Source organism: Abramis brama (genome assembly GCF_963993115.1).
Source record: "Abramis brama genome assembly, chromosome: 18".
Taxonomy (NCBI): Eukaryota; Metazoa; Chordata; class Actinopteri; order Cypriniformes; family Leuciscidae; genus Abramis; species Abramis brama.
The window spans coordinates 31,933,980-31,956,868 of NC_139980.1; the positions used below are offsets into that span (position 1 = coordinate 31,933,980).

At 40.0% G+C, this 22,889-nt stretch overlaps 1 protein-coding gene across 1 annotated transcript; it reads right to left on the reverse strand.

The window, feature by feature from the left end:
- Positions 1-331: 331 nt before the first annotated feature.
- gareml (GRB2 associated, regulator of MAPK1-like) lies at positions 332-21,052 on the reverse strand. The gene is made up of 6 exons (XM_084091574.1): positions 20,832-21,052; positions 17,171-17,311; positions 12,847-12,977; positions 10,075-11,190; positions 6,516-6,676; positions 332-2,937 (listed from the first exon to the last, which is right to left on the reverse strand). Exons 1-6 carry the CDS (start codon positions 20,941-20,943, stop codon positions 2,172-2,174), a joined length of 2,427 nt encoding a protein of 808 aa, XP_083947700.1. The 5' UTR covers positions 20,944-21,052; the 3' UTR covers positions 332-2,171.
- Between the last annotated feature and the right edge of the window lie 1,837 nt (positions 21,053-22,889).

Consider the following 22,889-nt stretch of genomic DNA (forward strand, 5'->3'; position numbering starts at 1 on the left):
TAACTCGGAATTCAGATTTTTTTCGGAATTGAGATATAGGCCTAAAGTCGAAGTTGCGGGTTATTGTCCAATTCTGAGGGGAAAAAAGACAATTTTTACTAGTTACAAGTTCTCAAAAACTGAGCAATTCCAAGAGGGTCCTCACACCATCGGTGCTCGGGCCCTAACAAGTTCTCACAAGTCTAACTTCAAGCAATTCTGACAGACTTTTTCAATTTCAATTCTGACTTCATACAAGTCTGAGGGGAAAAAAAGTCAGAATTGTGAGATTAAAAGTCACAATTACTTATTTTAAGTAAGTTTATTTTACTTTATTTTTTTGTTCTGTGGCAGAAACAAGCTTCCGTAATTGTCGTTCGAAAATAGTTCCAATTTCAAACAATTAAGGTATGCAGTACACTAAGCAAAAAAGCTAGTATTCCATTCAGAACATAGCCTACGATACAAGTACATCAAGGATTTACTTTGTTCAAGTGAGCACTATTGATTTATTCTTTTCTGTAGTTGATCCAGCAGGATTAAATCATACATGATGAAATTACAGTACAAATGAAACACTACCGCTGTTAAATATTATTCAAAGTACACATGCATCTACAAAAGGGGGAAATCTGTTAAATAAACATTTCTGAAATGCTGATAAAACATTTTTTAAAAACAGTGAGATAAGGCTAAAACCTTCTCATTTCAGCAGCTCTGACTCACCTCACACAGTCACACATCCTCCATCAGTGTGGGCTGTGTTTAGTAAGCTCTCAATTACAGTCACCTAATTACAGTGTGTTCTTTAGACTGTAAACTCACACTGCTCTTATTAGTGTGTACATCACGAACGGAACTCTTTAGGTCTCTAAAAAGCTAATTTCCTGTGTGCATGACATGAGCTCAGTATGAGAGCAGATGGAATGAAGAAAATTGTGCCCTAAGTGGGTGAATCTTGTCAAACCTGTCAAAAACACCCCCCACAATTTTTATTTTGCATATGTTTTTCTTCACAGAATTTTAGGAACATTTTCCCCTCAATTCTTTTTAAATAATGTGATCAGAAGTTTTACTTTTGAGTTTTGTGCCATTCTAATTATTCTCAATGATTATCATTACATTTTGTATTATAAAAAAAAAATACTGTAATACAATAACAGTGTAAATGATTTTACTTATATTGTTATCGACACTTATTGAACTGAAGAGTCAACACTGAACTAGCTCGAGCTGAATAACAACACTGTTCGCTTTTGGAGAGCTGAACCTACTTGAGCTGAATAATGAAACTATTGTCTTTTTACAGCTGCTATACTGCAATATTTGAACTGGTTCTTCATACCTGATGAAGTTTGTATCATTGATTCTGTTATTTTCCTGTTTATTACTGTGAAGCTGCTTTGAAACAATCTGTATTGTATTAAGAGCTATAAAATAAGGTGTCATGACTTAAAATTATTTAAACATTTTTCCACATTACAATAACAAGAATGAGATTTTCATACATTCTAACAATGACAATTTATTTATTTATTTTTGCTTTTGATTTTGGGGTGAAAAATGATCCCGACAGGTTCCGTGAGATTCACCCAGATCCAACTGACAATCATGTCAGATTATTAGAAAACAGACAAAAGAGGTCAAAACACAGTCAGTAAAACCCTTGAAATACCAGTAGCACCTCACTGCAGTACACGAGATCCAGGGGGCGGAGTTGGATCCAGATCTAAGGGGTGGAGATTGGTAGGTTTAGGGGTGGGTTTAGGGATCAGGGGGTGGAGATGGGTAGGTTTTAGGTATATGTAAGGTGGGAGGAGTTGGATCTGGATCCAACGCCTCCCCCTGGATTTCGTGTTCTGCAGTGAGGACCATCTCTGAAATACAGCAGAACGGCCACAAGATGAGCTCTGACTGTCCACTGAAGGTACACAAAATCACCCCACCCCAAAAATAAAAACATCGAATAGTGCTCCATAATATATTAGTCACAATCTGTCAGTCCTTCGATTAGAGAGGTGTATTTCAGACACACGCACACACACACACACATACACACACACACACACACACACACATACACACACACTTATAAAACATCTGAAACTGTCCGAGTAGAAGCACTCATTGTGGCTGGAGTAATTTTGTGTCTCTCAAATAAAAACATCTATAAGTTCACGAGGATGCTGCCCTCATATCTTGGGTCTCCATCCCTTGATAAACTGCATGATTTTTTTGACCTGTAGTTTGGTGAGGTTAAAGTCCTCCGACAGGATTTCCTCTGTCAGCTGAGTGAAAATAGAGCCGTCGATCCTCTCTCGGCTGAACAGACCAATCACGTCGTCCGAAAGGCCGATAAACCTCAGACTGGACGAAACCTCCTCCACCGAGAGCCAGCAGAGCTCTGAGGGGGGTCGCCATGACGACCCAGCCCCGCCCTCTGCCCCCCTCGTCATGGCAACGGATCCGGAGGCGGGGTCCAGGGTGACCGTGTCCTCTTCTGAATTCTTGACTGGTCTGGGCGGAGCCTCGGGACTGCATTCTGAAGCTCCCTGATTGGTTTGAGGCTCCTTGGGGGTGGAGCTAATGAGGTCGGGTATCAGAGTGGGAGAGTTCCTACCAGTGGTGAGCCAGTCGGAGGAGGCATGGGCGTGTCCTGGGTTGGCAAAGGGGTTTAGGGCACCGAATGGTGCGAAGCGGTTCTGCGCCACCGGCCGCGGTCTGGGACAGGTGGAGTAGTTCTTTTGGGCGGAGTCAGTGCTGAGTAGAGGTGTATTGAGGACGTTGGAGGTGTATGCTCCGCCTCCTCGAGGGTGGGACCAACAGGCCTGCGCGGGCTGGGCGGGATCAGGGCTTACGCAGGGGTCAGAGGTCACACAGTCGGCCCAGGTGCATGGGTAACAGTACAGAGAGTAAGAGTCCGGCGATGGAGAGCTGCTGCCGCTACGAGGAGCGGAACTGATGGATAGAGAGAGAGAGAGAGAGAGAGTTGTGTTGTAATAAATAAATTAAGAAATCACCAAAAACTCACCGTGCCTAAAAAAGTACAAAAGTCTAATCCAAAGAGGTGAGAGATTGCAAAATACTCAATTAAACACTTAAGCTCTATTCGGACAGGACTAGTTTTCTAAACAACGTTTGAGTGATAATACTTATCACTCAACGTTTGTGATTTAATGTACCGATTGAGACGGGACTCACATCTCTGTGTTTATTACAGACGTGGGAGTGTGTGTTTTCTAGATGTGGGCATAACAGAAGGTCATCTGCTGTGCTTTTACAGTATATGTCTTTTAATTTATCATTTGTTGATACAATTTGAACTTATTAGAATAGCAGTGGCTGTTTATTATAAACTTGCATAAGTGAGCAGAGAAATCTAGACAAGTGTCTTACTCTTACCTGACACTGATTTTAAAATGGGCAGACTTCACAGTTTCTGTGATTTTGCTCTATTTATTAATTTTATAATGCTATTTTTTCATCGGAAACCATCCATATTGAAACTAAATGAAAGCATGCCGAAGCTTGGTGTGCAAACGGTAGCTCATGTAGGCCAGAAAACACATGAGGAGAAGCGTTAGGATAATACAACGTTTGCATTCGGACAGGATTAGATCTCTCTAGGGACTGTTGAGTTTGCCGAAAAACAATAAGTAATTTGCCTAGGATTTTTTACAGAGGTTGTGTGAGAAAAACACGGACTTGGCAGATTCGGGTGGGATTAAATCGTAAAGTACATCTGTGAAACACGAATTTCTCTAACGTCCCCCTGGACAACTAGTCCCGTCTAAATAGGGCTTAAAATAGTGAAAAAAAGACAACAACAAAGCAAATGCAAGATCATGTTTTGACCAAAACATTTGCTGTTCCTCATTAAAGCTGTAGTTTTTATCTCGCATTTGATTTTTTTGTTGTCTTTTTATCACTATCTTTGTGTGCGGGCCTTTTTTGCAACTTCTCATAATAAATAAAGTTAAAAAAAACAACATTTTTATTCCTTATGGCAGGGTTCACCAATCTCGGTCCTGGAGGGCCGCTGGCCTGCAGAGTTTAGCTCCAACCAGCTCCAACACACCTGTTTGAAAGTTTCTAGTATGCCTAGTGAGACCTTGATTAGCTGGTTCAGGTGTGTTTAATTGGGGTTGGAGCTAAACTCTGCAGGACAGCGGCCCTCCAGGACCGAGATTGGTGAACCCTGCCTTATGGTTTTGTTTAATAGCATTTGATATAGTTAGGATCAATTATCAGTGCTTCCGAGGGGAAATATTTCCTCAAAAGTACTAAAAGAATTATTAATGGAATTATTAACTTCCTCTTGATTCCCATTCCTTGTCAGGGTTCTGCCCTGGCAGCTTTGTCTGTGTCTTTGTTTCATGTATCTATGTTTGTGTTGTACTTCAACATATGGCTCTGTCTTTGTTTGTGTTGGCCATGTGCTCCTCTGTTCCTGCCTCCTTGTTTCCCTGTACCACACCCTCTTGTTCAGTTGAGTCCTCGTTTGTCTGAGTTGTCACCTGTTCCTCATGTTCTCTGCTCCCTTGTTTGAGTCCTCGTTTGTCTGAGTTGTCACCTGTTCCTCATGTTCTCTGCTCCCTTGTTTGAGTCCTCGTTTACCTGAGTGTGTTCATCTGTTCCTCTTGTTCTTAGCTCCCTTTATATGTGTGCTCTTTCCCTCATGTGTTGCCAGTTCGATGTTGTGCTACATAGTTTGTTTCTTGTTACTAAGGTCTATAGTGTTTTATTTGTAGAAGTTTCTTATTGTTTATTAGTGCTTTATTTCTGCCATCGGTCCTGTCTCTAGTTCCAGTCCTGTCCTGCTAGCAGAGCGTCCCTGGCTGCTTACACTCTTTGCTTTGGAGCAAGCCTAGCTAAGCCTGAGATCCCTGAGTGCCTGGTGTACTTTAAGTTCCTGTCTGGCTATTGCTGGTATTCTCAGGTCTCATTCTGCTCTGCCATTACTACTCTCCAGCCTACAGTCCTCTTGTGCTAGTTACATCTGCTGCTCGGCTAGTTACAACGGCTGTCGTTGTGTCTCCCTGCCTATGGTCTGGACCAGGGATGGGCAACTTCAGTCCTGGAGGGCCACTGTCCTGCAGAGTTTAGCTCCAACCCTGGCAAAAACTCTTTTCTAGTAATCCTGAAAACATTGATTAGCTTGTTCAGATGTGTTTAATTAGGGTTGGAGCTAAACTCTGCAGGACAGTGGCCCTCCAGGACTGAAGTTGCCCATCCCTGGTCTGGACCGTTCACCTCTCCCACCACATCTTGTCATCTGTCTACTGTTTGTCAATAAACCGGTTAACACTCACTCTGCATTTGAGTCCTCCCTCATAGACCCGTGACATTCCTACTTATTTCCAGTACTTATAACGTCTCTATTTAAACCCCTCCAAGAGTACACCACACCACAATACTTCCGTTTGCAATAATTCCTTTCAAGAAAATCAATGGCCACATTTGCAATGCCTTTATGGCAGCTATTTTGGGCATCCAAGTCATATCTACAGCACTTGAATGAGGCATTCTTGAAATCTCAAACTGCTTGCCAAGCTCACATTTCAATAACATATTTCAAATCAGCAACAAAATCTGACATGAACTGTCCCATAAATGTTATTTCTTAAGCTTAAATTTAATTTAAAAAAAAGTCGTATATTTCAGGGTGGACTAGCCAATAGAAATGACACGACTGGCTCTTTTATTTAGAAGGTGGGGACTTATTCTGCCAAATTTCACGTTAAACTTTCTATCATTCATAACAATATGACTGCACTGTCTTGGTATATCTTAAAGGGATAGTTCACCCAAAAATGAAAATTCTGTTATTAATTACTCACCCTCATGTCATTCCAAACCCGTAAGACTTTCATTAATCTTCAAAACACAAATGAAGATCTTTTTGATGAAATCTGAGAGCTTTCTGTCCCTCCATTGACAGATACGCAACTATCACTGTGACGCTTCAAAAAGTTCATAAAGAGATCGTAAAACTAATCCATATGATTTGAGCCGTTCAGTCCAAATTTTCTGAAGAGACTCAATCGCTTTATATGATGAACAGATTGAATTTAGGCTTTTGTTCACATATAAACATTGACCAGCAAACATAAACAGAAGCTCAATCGAAACCTGTTTGACGTGCGATAACCAGTGAGGTTCATTCTCGTGTTACGCAGCACACTTAACTTCTGCAAGAGGTTTGTTCTCACGCATCAAGCATGTTCGTTCGAGATAAATTAAATCTGTTTATCATATAAAGCGATTGAGTCTCTTCAGAAAATTTGGAATGAACTGCTCAATTCATATGGATTAGTTTTATAATCTCTTTATGAACTTTTTCAAGCGTCACAGTGGTAGTTGCGTATCTGTCAATGGAGGGACAGAAAGCTCTCAGATTTCATTAAAAAGATCTTCATTTGTGTTCTTCAGTTGTGTTGTGAGGGTGAGTAATTAATGACAGAATTTACATTTTTGGGTGAACTATCCCTTTAAGTCTTTGAATAAGTAAGTCTTTCTGTGTGTGTGATTTGTACCTCTCCTGCAGTCCAGAGGAATAAAATGAGTGGTTTGGGTTGAGCGTCTGTGTGGCTGGAGCTTTAGGGAAGCGTGTGGGGACTGGAGGGCTCGGGACGGGGCCTTTAGCACAGCGGGGCGGAACGGGAGGAGCATTTAAGAAACGACACTCCTCTTTCACCTAGAGAGAGAAGAAATGCAAAAGAACTATAACTATATCACACTAGAGTGTGAGTGACACCTCCTGTATTACACAGACTTGCTCTTGTTTTCCTCACAACTCAAGAAAATGTCACTTTCTGTCCAGAAGAAAGTAAAACACCATTTTCTCATGTTAGTAATACTGACCACAGGAAATTAAACACTAAATACCGAAAACTGAACAAATGAATATTAAACGCAGAATATGGAATAAATGAAACAATGAATACTGAATAATAAATACTAAACAATGAGAATTGAAAACTAAACACAGAACACTGTTAGTTTGTTTACAAACACTGAGTCTCAAATCTTATATTAAAATCTTATATTAAAATAATAATAATATTGTATATTCAAACTATGATCACTAAAACATGTATTATCAAGTATCAATTCATCTCAGGCTGTCAATCAAATGATTTACATGATATAATTGCAAGATATTAAGATAATTCAAATACATAATTGTGGCAGATGTGTAAATCGCTGAACTGACTAAAAGTATTCTTATAATGGAAACTGTGCTAATGATTTTAATATAATTTTAACTATATTTTAATAATCAAATTGGTATTTCTGAATCTATTTAAATCTGGTATCCACAAAACTTTATTATGTGCTTCTTATTTAATAACTCTAAACAATATACAGTACAAAATGATTTCTGCATGTGTGTTTTTTTTTTTTAATTACAGTCAATATGGAAATATTGCTTTAATGATCATCATGATGATGATAAACATTTTAATATTTATCGCCATCTAAATTTCCTCTTCTGGGAGAAACAACTCTAGGATTCTGGGATACAGTTCATCAGTTCATTTCCTCCACAAATACACCAGGGACAGTGTGTGTGTGTGTGTGTGTGTGTGTGTGTGTGTGTGTGTGTGTGTGTGTGTGTGTGTGTGTGTGTGTGTGTGTGTGTGTGTGTGTGTGAGAAGCTAAATTACAGGCCAGAACTGAACCCTCAGTGTGTGGGAGAAAGAGAGAGAGGAAAAGGAAAAGGCTGTAATTTCAGTCAACAGAGTCAAAAAGACTTTAATTCCGGCTCTACGAGATGTTTGTTTCTCTGAGTAAAGCATCAGTAATTTTATCAGAAAAAGTTGCGACATTAAAAACTACTTTACCACCTGCATTATTAGTATTTTCATGGAGTGTTCAAAATATTCAAGTAGCTCCTCATATTAACATTATATAAAAGACATTGACTGAGATGATGTGTGATTATGTTTCTGTGTGTGTGTGTGTGTGTGCTGTGTTCCAGTAAACGCATGCTCATTATTCAGTCTTTAAAAGCAATAGTATCAATAATTTAGTCTGGGGCAGCAGTGCTGTGTGATACTGTATATAATGCACATATGATTGTGTGTGTTTGTGTGTGTGTCTGTATGTGTGGGTTTGCATGTGGGCCTGTGGCAAAAAGAACAGAGGAAGACACGTATTCTCATGGGAATAAAGAGGGTTAGTGAACTACAGTAGAGCTGAGCTCAGGGTCAGAAGCACAATAACACCAGGAAAATGTCTAAAAGGAGTGATTCTCACAAAACTGGTCAAGAACATGTCCAGAATAGTTCACCTCAAAATCTATAGAAACAAAGAAGGACTTATATGTATGTATTTTGTTATACAATATTATTAAATATCATTATACTTTTAAAAAGGATATATATTAAAAATGTTTACATTATACTTACAGAAAAGTAAGCCTCTTTTAGAACCATTAAGATTTTATTGAAGTGGCATTATTTTCCATAACAAATACATACATTTCCCCAAAAATGATCATTATAATGCAAACAAAATCTAATTAACATTATTGTACTGCCACATACACCGATGAGCCAAAACATTATGACCACCGGCCTAATACGCTGTTGGTCCTCCATGTGCTACCTAAACTGCTCCGTCCCACCCAGGCATGAACTCTACAAGAGGCTGAAGGTGTCCTGTGGTCTCTGGCACTGAGATCCTTCAAGTCCTGTAGTTTGAGGTGGACTGGACTTGATGGTCCGGCACGTCCCACAGATCTGGGGAATTTGGAGGCCAGAGGAACACCTTGAACTTTTCATCATGTTCCTCAAACCATTCCTGAACAATGTGTGGCAGTGCTTCCACCAGGGAACACCATTGTCATGAAGGGGTGTATCTGGTCTGCAACAATGTTTAGGAAGGTGACTAGTCAAATAAACGTCCACATGAATGACCGGACTCAGGGTTTCCCAGCAGAACATTGACCAGAGCGTCACACACTCCCTCCACCGGCTTGTCAGCGTAATTTTTCCCCCCAAACCAGTTCAGCGGAAATCCCGCCCTGCAGCCGATTCTAAAGATTTCATTGGTCATGTCAATCACTGTACTGATTGCCAACACCAAACACTGATCCCTAAACCTACCCGTCACTGTAACCTCAACCAATGAAATTAGCTGCAGGGTGGGATTTCCGCTGAACTGATTTGGGGGGGAAAATCCTGCGGCTTGTCATCGTCCCACAGTCCATCCTGGTGCATCATTTCCCCAGACGACCGTCTTCCACTGTTGCTCCGAGGTCCAGTTTTGAGGCTCACGTGCCCATTGTAACCGCTTTCTACAGTGGACAGGGGTCATCATAAATCTCTGATTGGTCTCCAGCTGCTCCATACGTGTGTTGTGAAACATTCCTCCCATAACAATCATTAAAATATTGTGTGACTTGTGCCTCATAGACCTTCTGTTGGCTCGGATCAGACGGGATAACCTTCATTGCCCTTGTGCATCGATGAGACCCTGTCGCCGATTTGTGTTTTGTTCCTCCTCGGACACTGTTGGTCAATTCTCAGCACAGCTGACCGAGAGCGACACACAAGCTTCTGCGTTTCAGAGATACTCTGACCCAGTCATAACAATTTGGCCCTTGTCAAAGTCGCTCAATGGCCTTGTTAGGAGATGATCAATGATATTCACTTCACCTGTGGCTGGTCATAATGTCTTGGCTCAGTCAATATGTGTGTGTGTATGTGTGTGTATATATTGAAGGTTGACTTCCCCCCCAAAAGTGTAAACACTGTGACACTATCAAAACATTGATCTGTTAGTTTGAGTATCTTCAAGATACCCAACACAGCAACTTCGATTTTTTTTGTAATGTAAATCTAATGAGAATCACCACAGAGAATAATGACAATTACAAAAAATTGAGAATTTGGGTGGAAAACATGGTTAATAGTCATGAAAATAATTTCATATAATGCAAAAGTAATGGTCACTTTTTCTTTATGCAAAATATAAGTACAGATTTTTCCTTTAACTTTATGGCTAAAATATGGCCCAGATATTTTTTACGAAAAAACAATGAGGCAAAAACTTTTATTAGAAAATCTATGGAAAACAACTGCTTACAGCTTCTGATTTGGGTGGGACTGGGGGTGGAGTCGATACTCTTCCTGCTTCCATCTGCACCATGGCGACGTGGGTGGAGCCCACCGTTCCCTCCAATGACGTGGTAGTGGAGTGAAAGGATATGAGGTTATGCTCCGCCTTCACCGCGCTCTCAGACGGCAAGCCAAAGCTTCCAGAACTCTGATTGGTCCAGAGCTCCTCGTATGGAATCTCCTGCGTCTCAGTCGACCAATCGGGCGTGACGTATTCTCGTTCCTCTCCGTCGCCGTCACTAGAGGGCAGCGTGTGCGAGTCGACCAGCGAGTCTCTGCAGCCGTGTGAGATTGTGTGTGTGTGTGTGACCGCTCCACCTCCGTACACACACAGAGACAGTCTCTGCAGGGACGTCCCCAACTCGTCTCGCCCGTAGCCTTGAACGCACACCCGAATCCGCCGTGGACTGAGACACTCCTCTGAGAAATCCGTCTTGACTTCGCGCACGGCGCGCGAGTAATCGTCTGGGTCGAAGCTCTCTTGGCAACGCAGCGCGCACTGCAGCACCACCTGCTGGTAGGAAGCGTCTCCGCGCAAAAGCCCCTCCGGCAGAGTGAAGCACGGCATGTCCGTTAATAAAAGGAAGTGAGACGGTGTCACTTCCTCTTTGCGAAGTATGCAGCAAAGAACGACAGTTTTGCTGATGATGCTGAGGAGTTTATATCGATGACCCTCGCGGATCGCATGAAGGTCGTACAGGTTGCGAGGAGGTCGCGAGGGCACGGATACGTTCACAGGCAAACGCACGCGCTCGATGATGCTGCGCACGGTGTGTTCGCCTCCCTGCATCTGCAGCTCCTGCGGCGAGCGTGTGCAGAACCGCCCGCGACACTGGAACGGCAAACTGACGCTCTCGTTGGTCCGATGGTTCATGCATATCAAACAAGGCATCTTCGTGCGGGCGGGACGTCCCAAAGCTCCGCTTGCTTTGCCCAGTCGCCGTAGCAGCGTCGTCAGGCGGGATTTCTCGCGAGTCGATTGGACGCAGAGCAGTTCTGCCTGGCCCATGAGAGTCAATTCATCACCCGTCTGAAGAGAGAAATTATATAACTCGCTATCCTCCGTAAACTCCCCAGAAACCACCTACAGAGAGAAAAAAAAGAGACAAACGTATTAGCATTTAACACAAAACAATGACTGATGTTGTAAAGTATGAACCTAATTTGTTAAAGGGATACTTCACCGATTAGCATTAAGCTTTGTTTCAGTAGAAACCCGGTAGTATTTTTGAATGACTGTGCTTCCCTCCCTCATGTCCCCCTGAGACGAGAGATTTCTGTATTGTGTGTCTGGAAAAAAACCTCCGTTGACGCAAAAATCATCATTTAGCCTCATCTGAGGCTCTTTTGTCCAGAGGCGAGAGACTACAGCCAGTATTAGGATGTCTTCAACCCGCCCATAGGGGGATCTCACGATAAAACGGCGTCTTTTCAGTTTCGAGTCGACTAGTAGCCTAGTTGCATCATTTCTCCCGATACTGCCCTCTGTAACCGGTAGGCGTGGCTTGGGAGTGGCCTCATAGGGCAGCGAAGCAAGTGCATTCTGGGAGTTGTTGTCTTTCATCCTCATGAGCCAAAAATACATTTTCTGGCTTTTCTCAGTCTAGAAGGCACCGACTTCTAAAATAATTTCACATTTCTACTACATTAAATGACCCAATTTAAATCGCATTCATCTTTCCAGCGGTGAAATATCCCTTTAAGCTACAAGCTACTCATAATTTACAGCAGTTAAACTACAGTAAAGCCTAAAATTCGAGTTCCAGCGGAAGATTGAACTCTGACTCGCCGTAAGCGCAAAGGAGAGAGCAAAACAAAACACTGAATTAGAAGTCTAAAATGAGAATTTTTAAAGAGAAATGTGGGAGGATCTTGAGTTTGTTGGCCAGCCCTGTTTGTTTGAACCACGAGAGGCGTCTACTCTCACCTAAGATTACGCTACTCCTACATCCTACGTCATGCGTCAGGTCAGAGGTCACTCTTACCGGAAGTCAGTGATTATAGTTTCTAAAAATATAAATATGGATATTTTTCTTACAAAAACACATCACTTTGCTTCAGAAGGCCTTCATTAACCCACTGGAGTCGTATGGATTACTTTTATGATGGATGGATGCCCTTTTTTGGGCTTAAAAATCTTAGGTACCATTCACTCCCATTATAAAGCTTGGAAAAACCAGGATATTTTTTAATATAATTCTGATTGTGTTTGGCTGAAAGAAGTCATATACACCCAGGATTGCTTGAGGGTGAGTAAATTATAGGCACTGAATTATTTTTCATAATTTTCTGACCAATAATAATGATTCATGAAAAGAAATAAAAAATTATGAAATATGGAGGTTTCTGCCTGACAGCGACGATACGTAACTGTAACAGTTTATCATTTAATCAGACTCAAAAATATTACATGAACACTGAATTAATCAGTGAGTCATTTCTTTTGAACTTATTTAATGTGAAACTGTCTAAACAATCTCAATTATATCTACTTTACAATGAAAAGTTGATTATAAAGCAGTGTGCGTAATGCAATGTGAAAAAACATGCAGTGTTTTGCCATGTTAAATCACTATTGGACAATGTATTACATAACTAGTATGTTTGTAATTTGTAATTAGTAATAGTTTTTTATGTTTTTAATTCAGATTTAGTTTTAGTAATTTTTGAATAGTTTTAGCTAACAATAACATCACTACTGACAGATTAATGTTAGGTATTGCTGAGATGCAGTCATTACCTTAACGCTGAACGTGATGGGCTCCATGACGAACACGCGATCAGGAAAGATTCCTGCGATTTCCTCCACGCTTCCAAAATACTGAACCGGCTCACGGACATCCCGATCCTGATCCAATAACTTAAACTTTCCTGAGGACAGAACAAAAAGAGTCAAAGACAGAAATGAAGAAATAGTTTTACAAAATGTTCTCCTGAAATGAGCTAAATCGAACTAAACCGCCCTCTGATGATATCCTGGAAGATAAAAAATAAGTTCATACAGTTTTTTATTTAAAAAAATATAGAGTTTATACTGGGGTATAAAGTTTAGTCTCTCAAGATAACAATTTGCTTTATATAATTAACAACAGAAGTCTATGGTATGTCCGCATTTAAGTGTGTATGTGATCTTATAGGTCATTTTCTCACACACACCAATAAAGCGTAAGAGGGCATCTCTCTCTTTGTCTTTTTGTCTCCTGGCAACAGCTTTTCTTTCTGCAGTTCAATACGACACTCGGAGCTGAAAGGGTTTCTTTCTCTTCTGAAGTTTCACTATTTCTTTTCTGTTCTGGATGCTTTTGTACAAAATAAATCTCTTCCACTGAAGCCACTAAAATTATTACTGTTGCAAACATCGCTTGGAGCACCTTCAACCAATCACAGCAAGCATAAATTTAAATACACCAATCACATTTCACTAGCACTCAAACACCCATTATATTGCACTGACTTTTACATAGCAATCTAAACAGAGACTTCTTGTGTATTAAACTGCAGCGTTTGTGCTACGGACATGAATGATTCCTCAAATCATGTGTCTTGTTGAGGAGAGATGTGCTGTTATGAAGTGATTTACCTATTTTCAACTGATAGACAATGAAAAAAAATGTGAGAAAAAAAACAATTAATGATAAAACAAAATACTGGATTTACAAATCTATAGGATGTACATGGACCTGAATATCACATAGACTTGGGAGTGTGTTCCACCTAGTAAGACCTTAGCAACTACATAACACACCAATAAAATATTTAAAATCCTAGCAACCACTCACATCACTCTATTGTCATGGTTGTGAGTTCTGATTGGTCAAGCACCTCTCATATTTTCTTCTTTATGAATATCTACTATATATTAGTCTAATCTTCAAGGTATAGTTCACCCAAAAATGAAAATTCATGTCGTTTTAAACCCTAAGACTTGAAATCTGAGAGCTTTCTGTCCCTCCATAGAAACTTTGCAACCAGAAACCACTTAAAAACCACAAATTTTCCAAATTTTCTGAAGAGACTCAATCGCTTTATATGTTGAACAAATTGAATTTAAGCTTTTATTCACATATAAACTGGACTCAATGCTTAGAATTTTTCTACTGGCATATATATATTTCTTTGTCCTTTGTTGTTTGATTAACATTAAATCAACAGCAGGTTAATTAGGCTGCTGTCACTTTAAGAGCTGCACTGATCCAATATACTGTTACACATGTGTTTTATTTCTCAACTGTTTATGTTCACTTAAGACATAACAGACTATTTTTACTAGGATACTCTCAGAGACCGGAATTTTTTTATGTAATTTGCACGCGTGTGAGAAGCAGCTTTCTGGGTGCATGCTTCGGATGTTTGCGCACACAAAATTTCTCACACTATTGAATTTAGTTGTCTTTCACGTCTTCTTGTACCCTTGAAATCCAGAGTTCTCGCGAGAGCACAAGTTGAATTTGCTCAGCGAGTTACTCTGGCGTCGAGTAATGATGCTCATTAAATATGCCCTTGTAGCCGAGCTGCACCAATCACATCGTGTTATCTGATATAGGCGGGCCAGAGGCAAGCTAAACAGATGACAACAGCGCTGTGACGTCAAAGTCATTAGTAAACATTGCAAGATGGCTATGGATGAACACCAGTTGTTTGAAACGGCTTTGGCCGCTACAATGAACGAGGTAGACTTGGCTTTTTATCTAAAAGATAGAGTGAGAATGAGAATGAGAGCGCTAACCCTCGAGTTGGGCGATTTTCATTACTCAATGCCAGACCCTTAATCTTTCGGATTTGGCTCTGGATTTCCAGGCTAGTCTTCTTGCGCTTGAATATTTAAATTGGCAAGGCTTAAAAACACGTGCAAATAATAAACTTTCCTGATGCAGCACTGGCCCGATTGAGCAAATGACAGTTGCGTCAACTGTCCAGAGAAACGTTCACGCTGGTCTGGTCATCGGGCTGCCCTTATTGTCGAGCACTGTATAAACATTCATCAACTCACACATCAGTTGTGGTAAGTGTAAGCTCGAGCATGTTCGCTTGACCAATGAGGTTCATTCTCGTGTTACGAATAAAAGACTAAATTCAATCTGTTCATCATTTAAAGCAATCGAGTCTCTTCAGAAAATTTGAACTAATCCGCTCAATTCATATGGATTAGTTTTACGATCTCTTTACGAACTTTTTGAAGCGTCACAGTGGTAGTTGCGTATCTGTCAATGGAGGGACAGAAAGCTCTCAGATTGCATCAAAAAGATCTTCATTTGTGTTCTGAAGATGAACGAAAGTCTTATAAGTTTGGAACGACATGAAGGTGAGTAATTAATGTTAGAATTGTAATTTTTGGGTGAACTAACCCTTTAAGAAGGCAATCTGCAGAAGTTTGTCCTTAAATGTATATCTAAGACATAAATACAAATGCACAAATTTAGTTTTTTTTATAGAGTGCAAAACTGATCAGTAATTGCCCACTTTTCCAGCTGCCTTGGTTTTCAAAGTATTCTTTTTTTGTCCATTTTCTTCATAGAGTGTAAACAAAATATGTTTATTGTTATAGGTTTATGTTATCATTACAAAACAATTTCTCCCTGAATAAAATGAATGACATTATTATTCGGAGTCCCTACAGTAGCTAGGTCAGAAAAACACACAAATATAATGTGTCTATATTCTGCAGATCTTCCGTTTTGAGATTCGTCGATAACAACTCTCTTCTGCATCATCAAAATCAGATGCAAACCTAAAATATCAACATTGTCTCATCTTCTGCATCTCTCAGCTGTGTAAAAATCATCCTTCTGTAATTCCATCTTCCTTATTAGCACTCTGTCTATCTGAGAGACTTTAGACCCAGCCACCGAGACACGAATGACCTCATCCATCCCTCTCAGCATCTTACTGCCTCCGGAAACCCCAACAGATGATCTCATTGGTCACCTGACCTAATGGTATGGGTGGCGGGTATATTAGGTAACGGGCGTCCCAGGAGAGGAAGTCCAGTGCAGTAATGTCTGCGATTCCGGAAGCTCAGAAAAACGGGCTCCTCCGGGCTCTCATGGGAATGACGTCAGGATGAGGTAATGATGAGTTTGACTTTATGAATGAGAGCGCTAACCAAAGGGTCAGGGTTTTAAAAATCTGCCCCTGCTGGTGGCTGCCGTAACTACACCATTCTGTGGGCAAAAAGCATCTTTCTCCATTGACGGCCATTGATAAGCAGTCGTGTATTCTAATGAAATCATTTTTTTGGATGGATGGATGTTATATATATATATATATATATATATGAACTTGTATAAATTATTATTTAATAATTATTATATATTGTTTAAATAATTTAAAACAAAATAGCTTCACTACTACTTCTTACAGAATCATACAGAATCAACGAATTATATAGAATCAAACAACTTCATTAAAGAATTTAGACTTCTTTGTCTTTGTTGTAATCTTAGGATGGTTATATCATTAAGACATTTTTGGCTTTATTGTCTAGAAAAAAATTCACCATCTTTATAATAGTTTATAATCTTAATGATTGTCTTAATTTATTGTTCCCATATCACCTGCACACTTCGCCTACATTGTATAAAAACACTCACTGCTATAAAACACTGTGAATTGAATTGAGACTGACTGTGTGTGTGTGTGTAACGTCTAAGTGGCCATGTGTGAAGTTAAGTGCTTGAATACAACAATCAATATACTGTTAACAACCAATCATCTCCCTTTCTCTGTCTCCCTGGCCTGAGTGTTTTAATAGCTTGTACACTCTCAGTGGATAATAATGAAATCAGTTTTGTGTGCTGATATATAATTATTTGCTTAAAACTCTACTTTTACGAACTAGATTTTGGATAAAAATGTGAGTGGTGCATTTTATAATATTCTGATCTCTCTAGTCCATTTTATCATCAGCCAGGAGCAAAATAAGTCACTTTGAAAAGTAATAGCAAACCTCTAGTCAACAAACTCCACAATATCCAATATCATTCATGTTCATAGAACTAGCTAAACTGATGCAGCAACCACTAATTGATTATAGTCATTACAGTCCAGTGTGTGTTATATGGTACCTTGATACTGTAATGGGATGTCTATTTTAGGTCCGATCACATAATGACCTTCCTCCAGACTGTGGGCAGTGACGGTGGTCCACTGTCTGCAGGAGTGAAGCAAAATCACGTCCTCCTCCGACAGACCCTCCACATTCTCACCTGCACATACACAAAAATGCACAACTGATATGATTATTCATCATTTACAGGTTCAGCACTGATGCAAAAAAAGACATTTATATTGGCCAAGCTGATACTTGGCTTTTTCGAGATGATCTGCATCAGTAATGCTTGGCTGACTCTTTGATTAACTCAAACTAAATAACAAATCAAACAACTATATTAAACCTTACCCAGATGCATACAGTACACTCACATTAACCTATGTACTATATAGCAAATCTAAACTTGATTGTTATACCGTTGAAAAATGTACAGTAAACTATATTATCGCCTATATACTGTATATAAAGTTGTATTACATGCAACTTGATTCACATACATACAAAACACTAATGTAAAGTGATATATATACTGTACAGCAAACCTCAACTGCCTGTTTTTTCTATTTCGTAGCTGTAACTATATTATTAACCAGGTCTTTTTATAAAGTTGTATATACAAGTATGTCCAAATTTATCCGCATATATACAGTAGACTCACGTAAATACTATATACAGCATATATCAACAGATTGATTGCTTGTATCGCCACAAAATAGAAATTTCACTGGAAAATTGTCTAAATTAACTGGTTTTATTCAAGTCAAAATATTATTTAACATTGCTGAATCAACTTAAATGCATTATAATTTATTCCAACAAAATTAAAATGAATGGGTTAAATCAAATATAAACATTAACATCATGATTTTCTGTAAAGCTGCTATAAAACAATGTGTATTGTGAAAAGCACTATATAAATAAATTCGACTTGACATTATTCCTTTTGCACACCCATAAAGGTTGACCAGGAATTGTAAATCACAAAACACATAACACACAAAAGCTACAAAACTATAAATCCGGATGTATCTACCCTTAATTTGTAGCTTTAAAACACACACACCTACACAGCCAAAGAGACAGTCAGTCCCACACACAAAAACACACACACAGACACAAGTTCAACCACAAACATCACATGAGTTCTTTGAACTTCCTCACATGGGCTTTATGGGAGAGAACTGAGGTCAGCGATCAGACACAAACATCAGGCTGATCTCTCCGCTGAAGAAAGGATGAATGGACAGAGAGAGAGATGAACTGTATTGATCGGGTATTAAACGCATTCCTCATTGAGACGAGTCTCAAACAGATGCTTTACACAGGGAACGAGTCCAACACACACACACACATTCTCTGCAGATTGTCTGTTGTGTATAATTACTCCTGTCTGTGCTGATACAGTGAGATCCTCCTACACACAAACACATTACAGCAGAATCTAATCAAGAAGATGATCTGAAGGTTTAAAATTAGCATTACAGTCAACAGGAACAATATTAGAAAACATTTATTATCAAATCTGTTGTCACTCTACCATATTTATACTGTATATAACATATTAGTGTATTTATTGCACTTTAAAAGCCCGTTCACACCAAGGTCGGTAACTATAGCCATAACTATTTCATTAGTTGGGAATATCAAGAAGCTCCTCCCCTTTTTAAATTAGCCAATAGCATTTAGTTTATATCAAAGCTCGGCCAGAGCTGTTGAGCTCCATAAAGCCGCAGTTTCCTCCTAATCTCCTCCATATCGCTTTAAAATAAAACATTCTGTGCAGAATTCAAGTGGGTCCGATACGTTTTGTGGTCTGCGCCGACTCGCGCATATGATCCGCTCTGTGTATCGTGTCTCTGGACCAGAGCTGTGGCGGTTAGCGTGAAACCAGACTTCATTCAGACTTCATATTTACACTGTCTGAATCGTTCCCTATCCCCTATATAGTGTACTATGTGCCCTTCACCATGTAGAAAATAGTAAATGTGCGAACAAGTGACCAATTTCAGCCGCAGCGTCTATTTATAATGTAGGGGGCGGAGCTTCAGATTCTAGAGAGCGTATGATTGGACAGAAAATCTGATGAGAAGCTGAAGTGCAGAGCGATGTCATCAAAATCATTGGCAGAAGTGAGAGACTGTTAGTTTTGAATGCTTATATCTTCTAAATGTGAATTTTGTCATTGTTTTCATACTAAAAGCCAAAAAACTTCAATTGGGATTTCATGAGGACTTTGATAGAATACTGAAGTCCACATCACATCTATAATGATAACAATAAAGAGTAACTATATCATTGGAATCTCTTTTTTCCAAACGATGAACTACATTGTCAGCCATTCAGAATCCATCTGACTTTAAAGAGCTGGAGAATGTAAAGCGACAGACGATAAAGCTGCATCACACACTTGAAATAAATAGTACACTCATATAGTTATAGTTATCATTCTTGGGGTGAACAGTCAGGCATTATAAGTATGCAATACATGCGCATAAAATAAACAAAAAGTAACAATCCATTATGGTCGTGGCAATGGCCATTACTCAGGCTAGATAGATGCCAAATTTAATTTAACAGTCTTGCCACTGAATTGTCTGAAGTTTTCAGCTAGTTGGCGAAATGGAAAATTAAGGTCTGGACTGTTTGCTTGTGTTAAAAAGAACCATTTTCAGCATGTTTTATTTCTAAGGATGCCCAAACCTATTGGATATTCCTGTTTTCCTCGTCTGATTGATTTTCCTCAGATTCAATCATCTTTACAGAAGAGCTGTTTTATGTTTTAAGGGTTAATTCACCCACCCAAAATAGAAATACTTTCAGGTAGGGGTGAATTCATGGTGATTGGGACACGTTTTGCCATTGATATGACTTGGAAAAAGTGTCACAATCAACCTGATTTCACCCCTTAATAAATGTGAGAAAATGCATTTCTGGGTGCGAAATATTTCTTTAAATACTCTCACCAGAGAATATGGAGTCTGACTATAATGTAAACACAAAAACTCCCTGAAAAAGTCTGTGAAACTCGTGTAAAATGTGTATAAAGAACATGCTGTCACATACCATATCACGACTTATATCAGCCACATATGCAGTAATTGATAATTGATTATTTTAGTTCCAATTCAGAACCTTTTTTTCCCACCATAGAGAGTCAAACTTTCACACACACACACACACACACACAGCCGACATTGATGGGAGATTAATTCTGTGTTCCTCGGTTGTGATTGCTGAGTAAATGTTGGAGTTTCTCCTGCAGGAGGTTGTTTAGTATTCAACACACACTACAGCGCATTACAACATTAACATATGAAAAGAGCTGCAGCTCTTTAACACACAACACACACTCTGTCACCTTTAGCCAAAAGACAAGTCAACTACACACTTCACTGAGGATTCTGTGTTACAAACATTTACACAACGTTTCATTAGTTTCATGCGATCATTTTATTTTTATTTTGTCAGGGTTTGTTCAACTATCCCGAGTGTTTCGAGAATTACTTTGCATAATCAGAGCCAAAAAGATCAATAATATGCAAGCGAAATGTCATGTTTCTTATTCCACTAACTTTGATACGGCAACAAGCTGAAGAATCTTTGACGCGACGCGGCGCAAAAGCGTCAAACAAACTCTCGCGCTCGATCTAGTCCGTTTATAACTGCTTTCTTACCGTGGCTCAGTCGCACGAGTGTCGGTAAGCGGAATTTGCTCACGATCACGTCCAACGGCAGCGACACGGAGCTCCACGAGAGTCCGGTAATGCTCGCGGATAGTTTCTCCATCTTTCATCCGTCACCATCATCATCATCACTCGCATCACGGGGACGGAACGGAACCGGTGACAGGAGCGCATGGGGCCATGATGAAGAGAAACGCGTGAGAGAAACTCTGAGTCTGAAGTGATGTGATCTGAACCGGACTCATCGAGCGAGGCGCGCGACACCCGCCCTCCTCCTCCTCCTCCTCACGCACCCGCACCCGCGCGCACCGGAACACCGGACTGACCGTGCGCTGCAGATTCATATCACTTCAAAATACCAATGGGTCTGTATTTTTTATGAAAGACGAAAAACTTTTTAGATAATGTAAAGTGCAACACTTGCGTGATTATTAATTAAAATTCCCTGATATTTCCAAGTTAAAGACCGTGGGAACCTTCCTTGATAGGCTACAATATGCCAATTATACAGGGGGGTTCTTGGCTTAATAACATTTGCGTCATTGACTAATTATTTACAGTGAACAACATCCTGTACTCAGGCCTATACTTTTATGATTAATAAAAAAGTTAGTTTTACTAAAAAAATTTAAAGTCCCCATGAAATCAAAATGTAGCCTAAGTTTTTGGCTTTTAGTAGGCCTTGGCTATGAATATTTTAGCCTTACGGTTGTCTATAAGCTAGTGTGCTCCAAAACAATGACAGAATTCGCATTTAGAAGATAATCGTTCAAAACTTACAGTCTCTCACTTCCGCCAATATGGCTAAATTATTTTGATGACATCACTCTGCACTTCAGCTTCTCATCAGATTTTCTGTCCAATCAAATGCTCTCTAGAATCGGAAGCGTCCCGCAGCAGAATCGGTCACCTGGTCAAGACAATCTCCTGAACTCCAAACTGAATGTCAGAATGGGAAAGAAAGGTGATTTAAGCAATTTTGAGCGTGACATGGTTGTTGGTGCCAGACGGGCCGGTCTGAGTATTTCACAATCTGCTCAGTTACTGGGATTTTCACGCACAACCATTTCTAGGGTTTACAAAGAATGGTGTGAAAAGGGAAAAACATCCAGTATGCGGCAGTCCTGTGGGCGAAAATGCCTTGTTGATGCTAGAGGTCAGAGGAGAATGGGCCGACTGATTCAAGCTGATAGAAGAGCAACTTTGACTGAAATAACCACTCGTTACAACCGAGGTATGCAGCAAAGCATTTGTGAAGCCATAACACGCACAACCTTGAGGCGGATGGGCTACAACAGCAGACGACCCCACCGGGTACCACTCATCTCCACTACAAATAGGAAAAAGAGGCTACAATTTGCACGAGCTCACCAAAATTGGACAGTTGAAAACTGGAAAAATGTTGCCTGGTCTGATGAGTCTCGATTTCTGTTGAGACATTCAGATGGTAGAATCAGAATTTGGCGTAAACAGAATGAGAACATGGATCCATCATGCCTTGTTACCACTGTGCAGGCTGGTGGTGGTCGTGTAATGGTGTGGGGGATGTTTTCTTGGCACACTTTAGGCCCCTTAGTGCCAATTGGGCATTGTTTAAATGCCACCGCCTACCTGAGCATTGTTTCTGACCATGTCCATCCCTTTATGACCACCATGTACCCATCCTCTGATAGCTACTTCCAGCAGGATAATGCACCATGTCACAAAGCTTGAATCATTTCAGATTGGTTTCTTGAACATGACAATGAGTTCACTGTACTAAAATGGCCCCCACAGTCACCAGATCTCAACCCAATAGAGCATCTTTGGGATGTGGTGGAACGGGAGCTTCGTGCCCTGGATGTGCATCCCACAAATCTCCATCAACTGCAAGATGCTATCCTATCAATATGGGCCAACATTTCTAAAGAATGCTTTCAGCACCTTGTTGAATCAATGCCACGTAGAATTAAGGCAGTCCTGAAGGCGAAAGGGGGTCAAACACAGTATTAGTATGGTGTTCCTAATAATCCTTTAGGTGAGTGTATAGGGGATAAGGAATGATTCAGA

Bases quoted from the DNA above. Each gene is read 5' to 3' on its own strand.
- gareml (XM_084091574.1), bottom strand. From the start codon at position 20,943: ATGGAGAAACTATCCGCGAGCATTACCGGACTCTCGTGGAGCTCCGTG. The intron at 17,312-20,831 runs GTAAGAAAGCAG...GTGTATGTGCAG, and splicing joins ACTCGTGCGACTGAGCCACG to GTGAGAATGTGGAGGGTCTG. The intron at 11,191-12,846 runs GTAATGACTGCA...TTCTCTCTGTAG, and splicing joins CCATCACGTTCAGCGTTAAG to GTGGTTTCTGGGGAGTTTAC.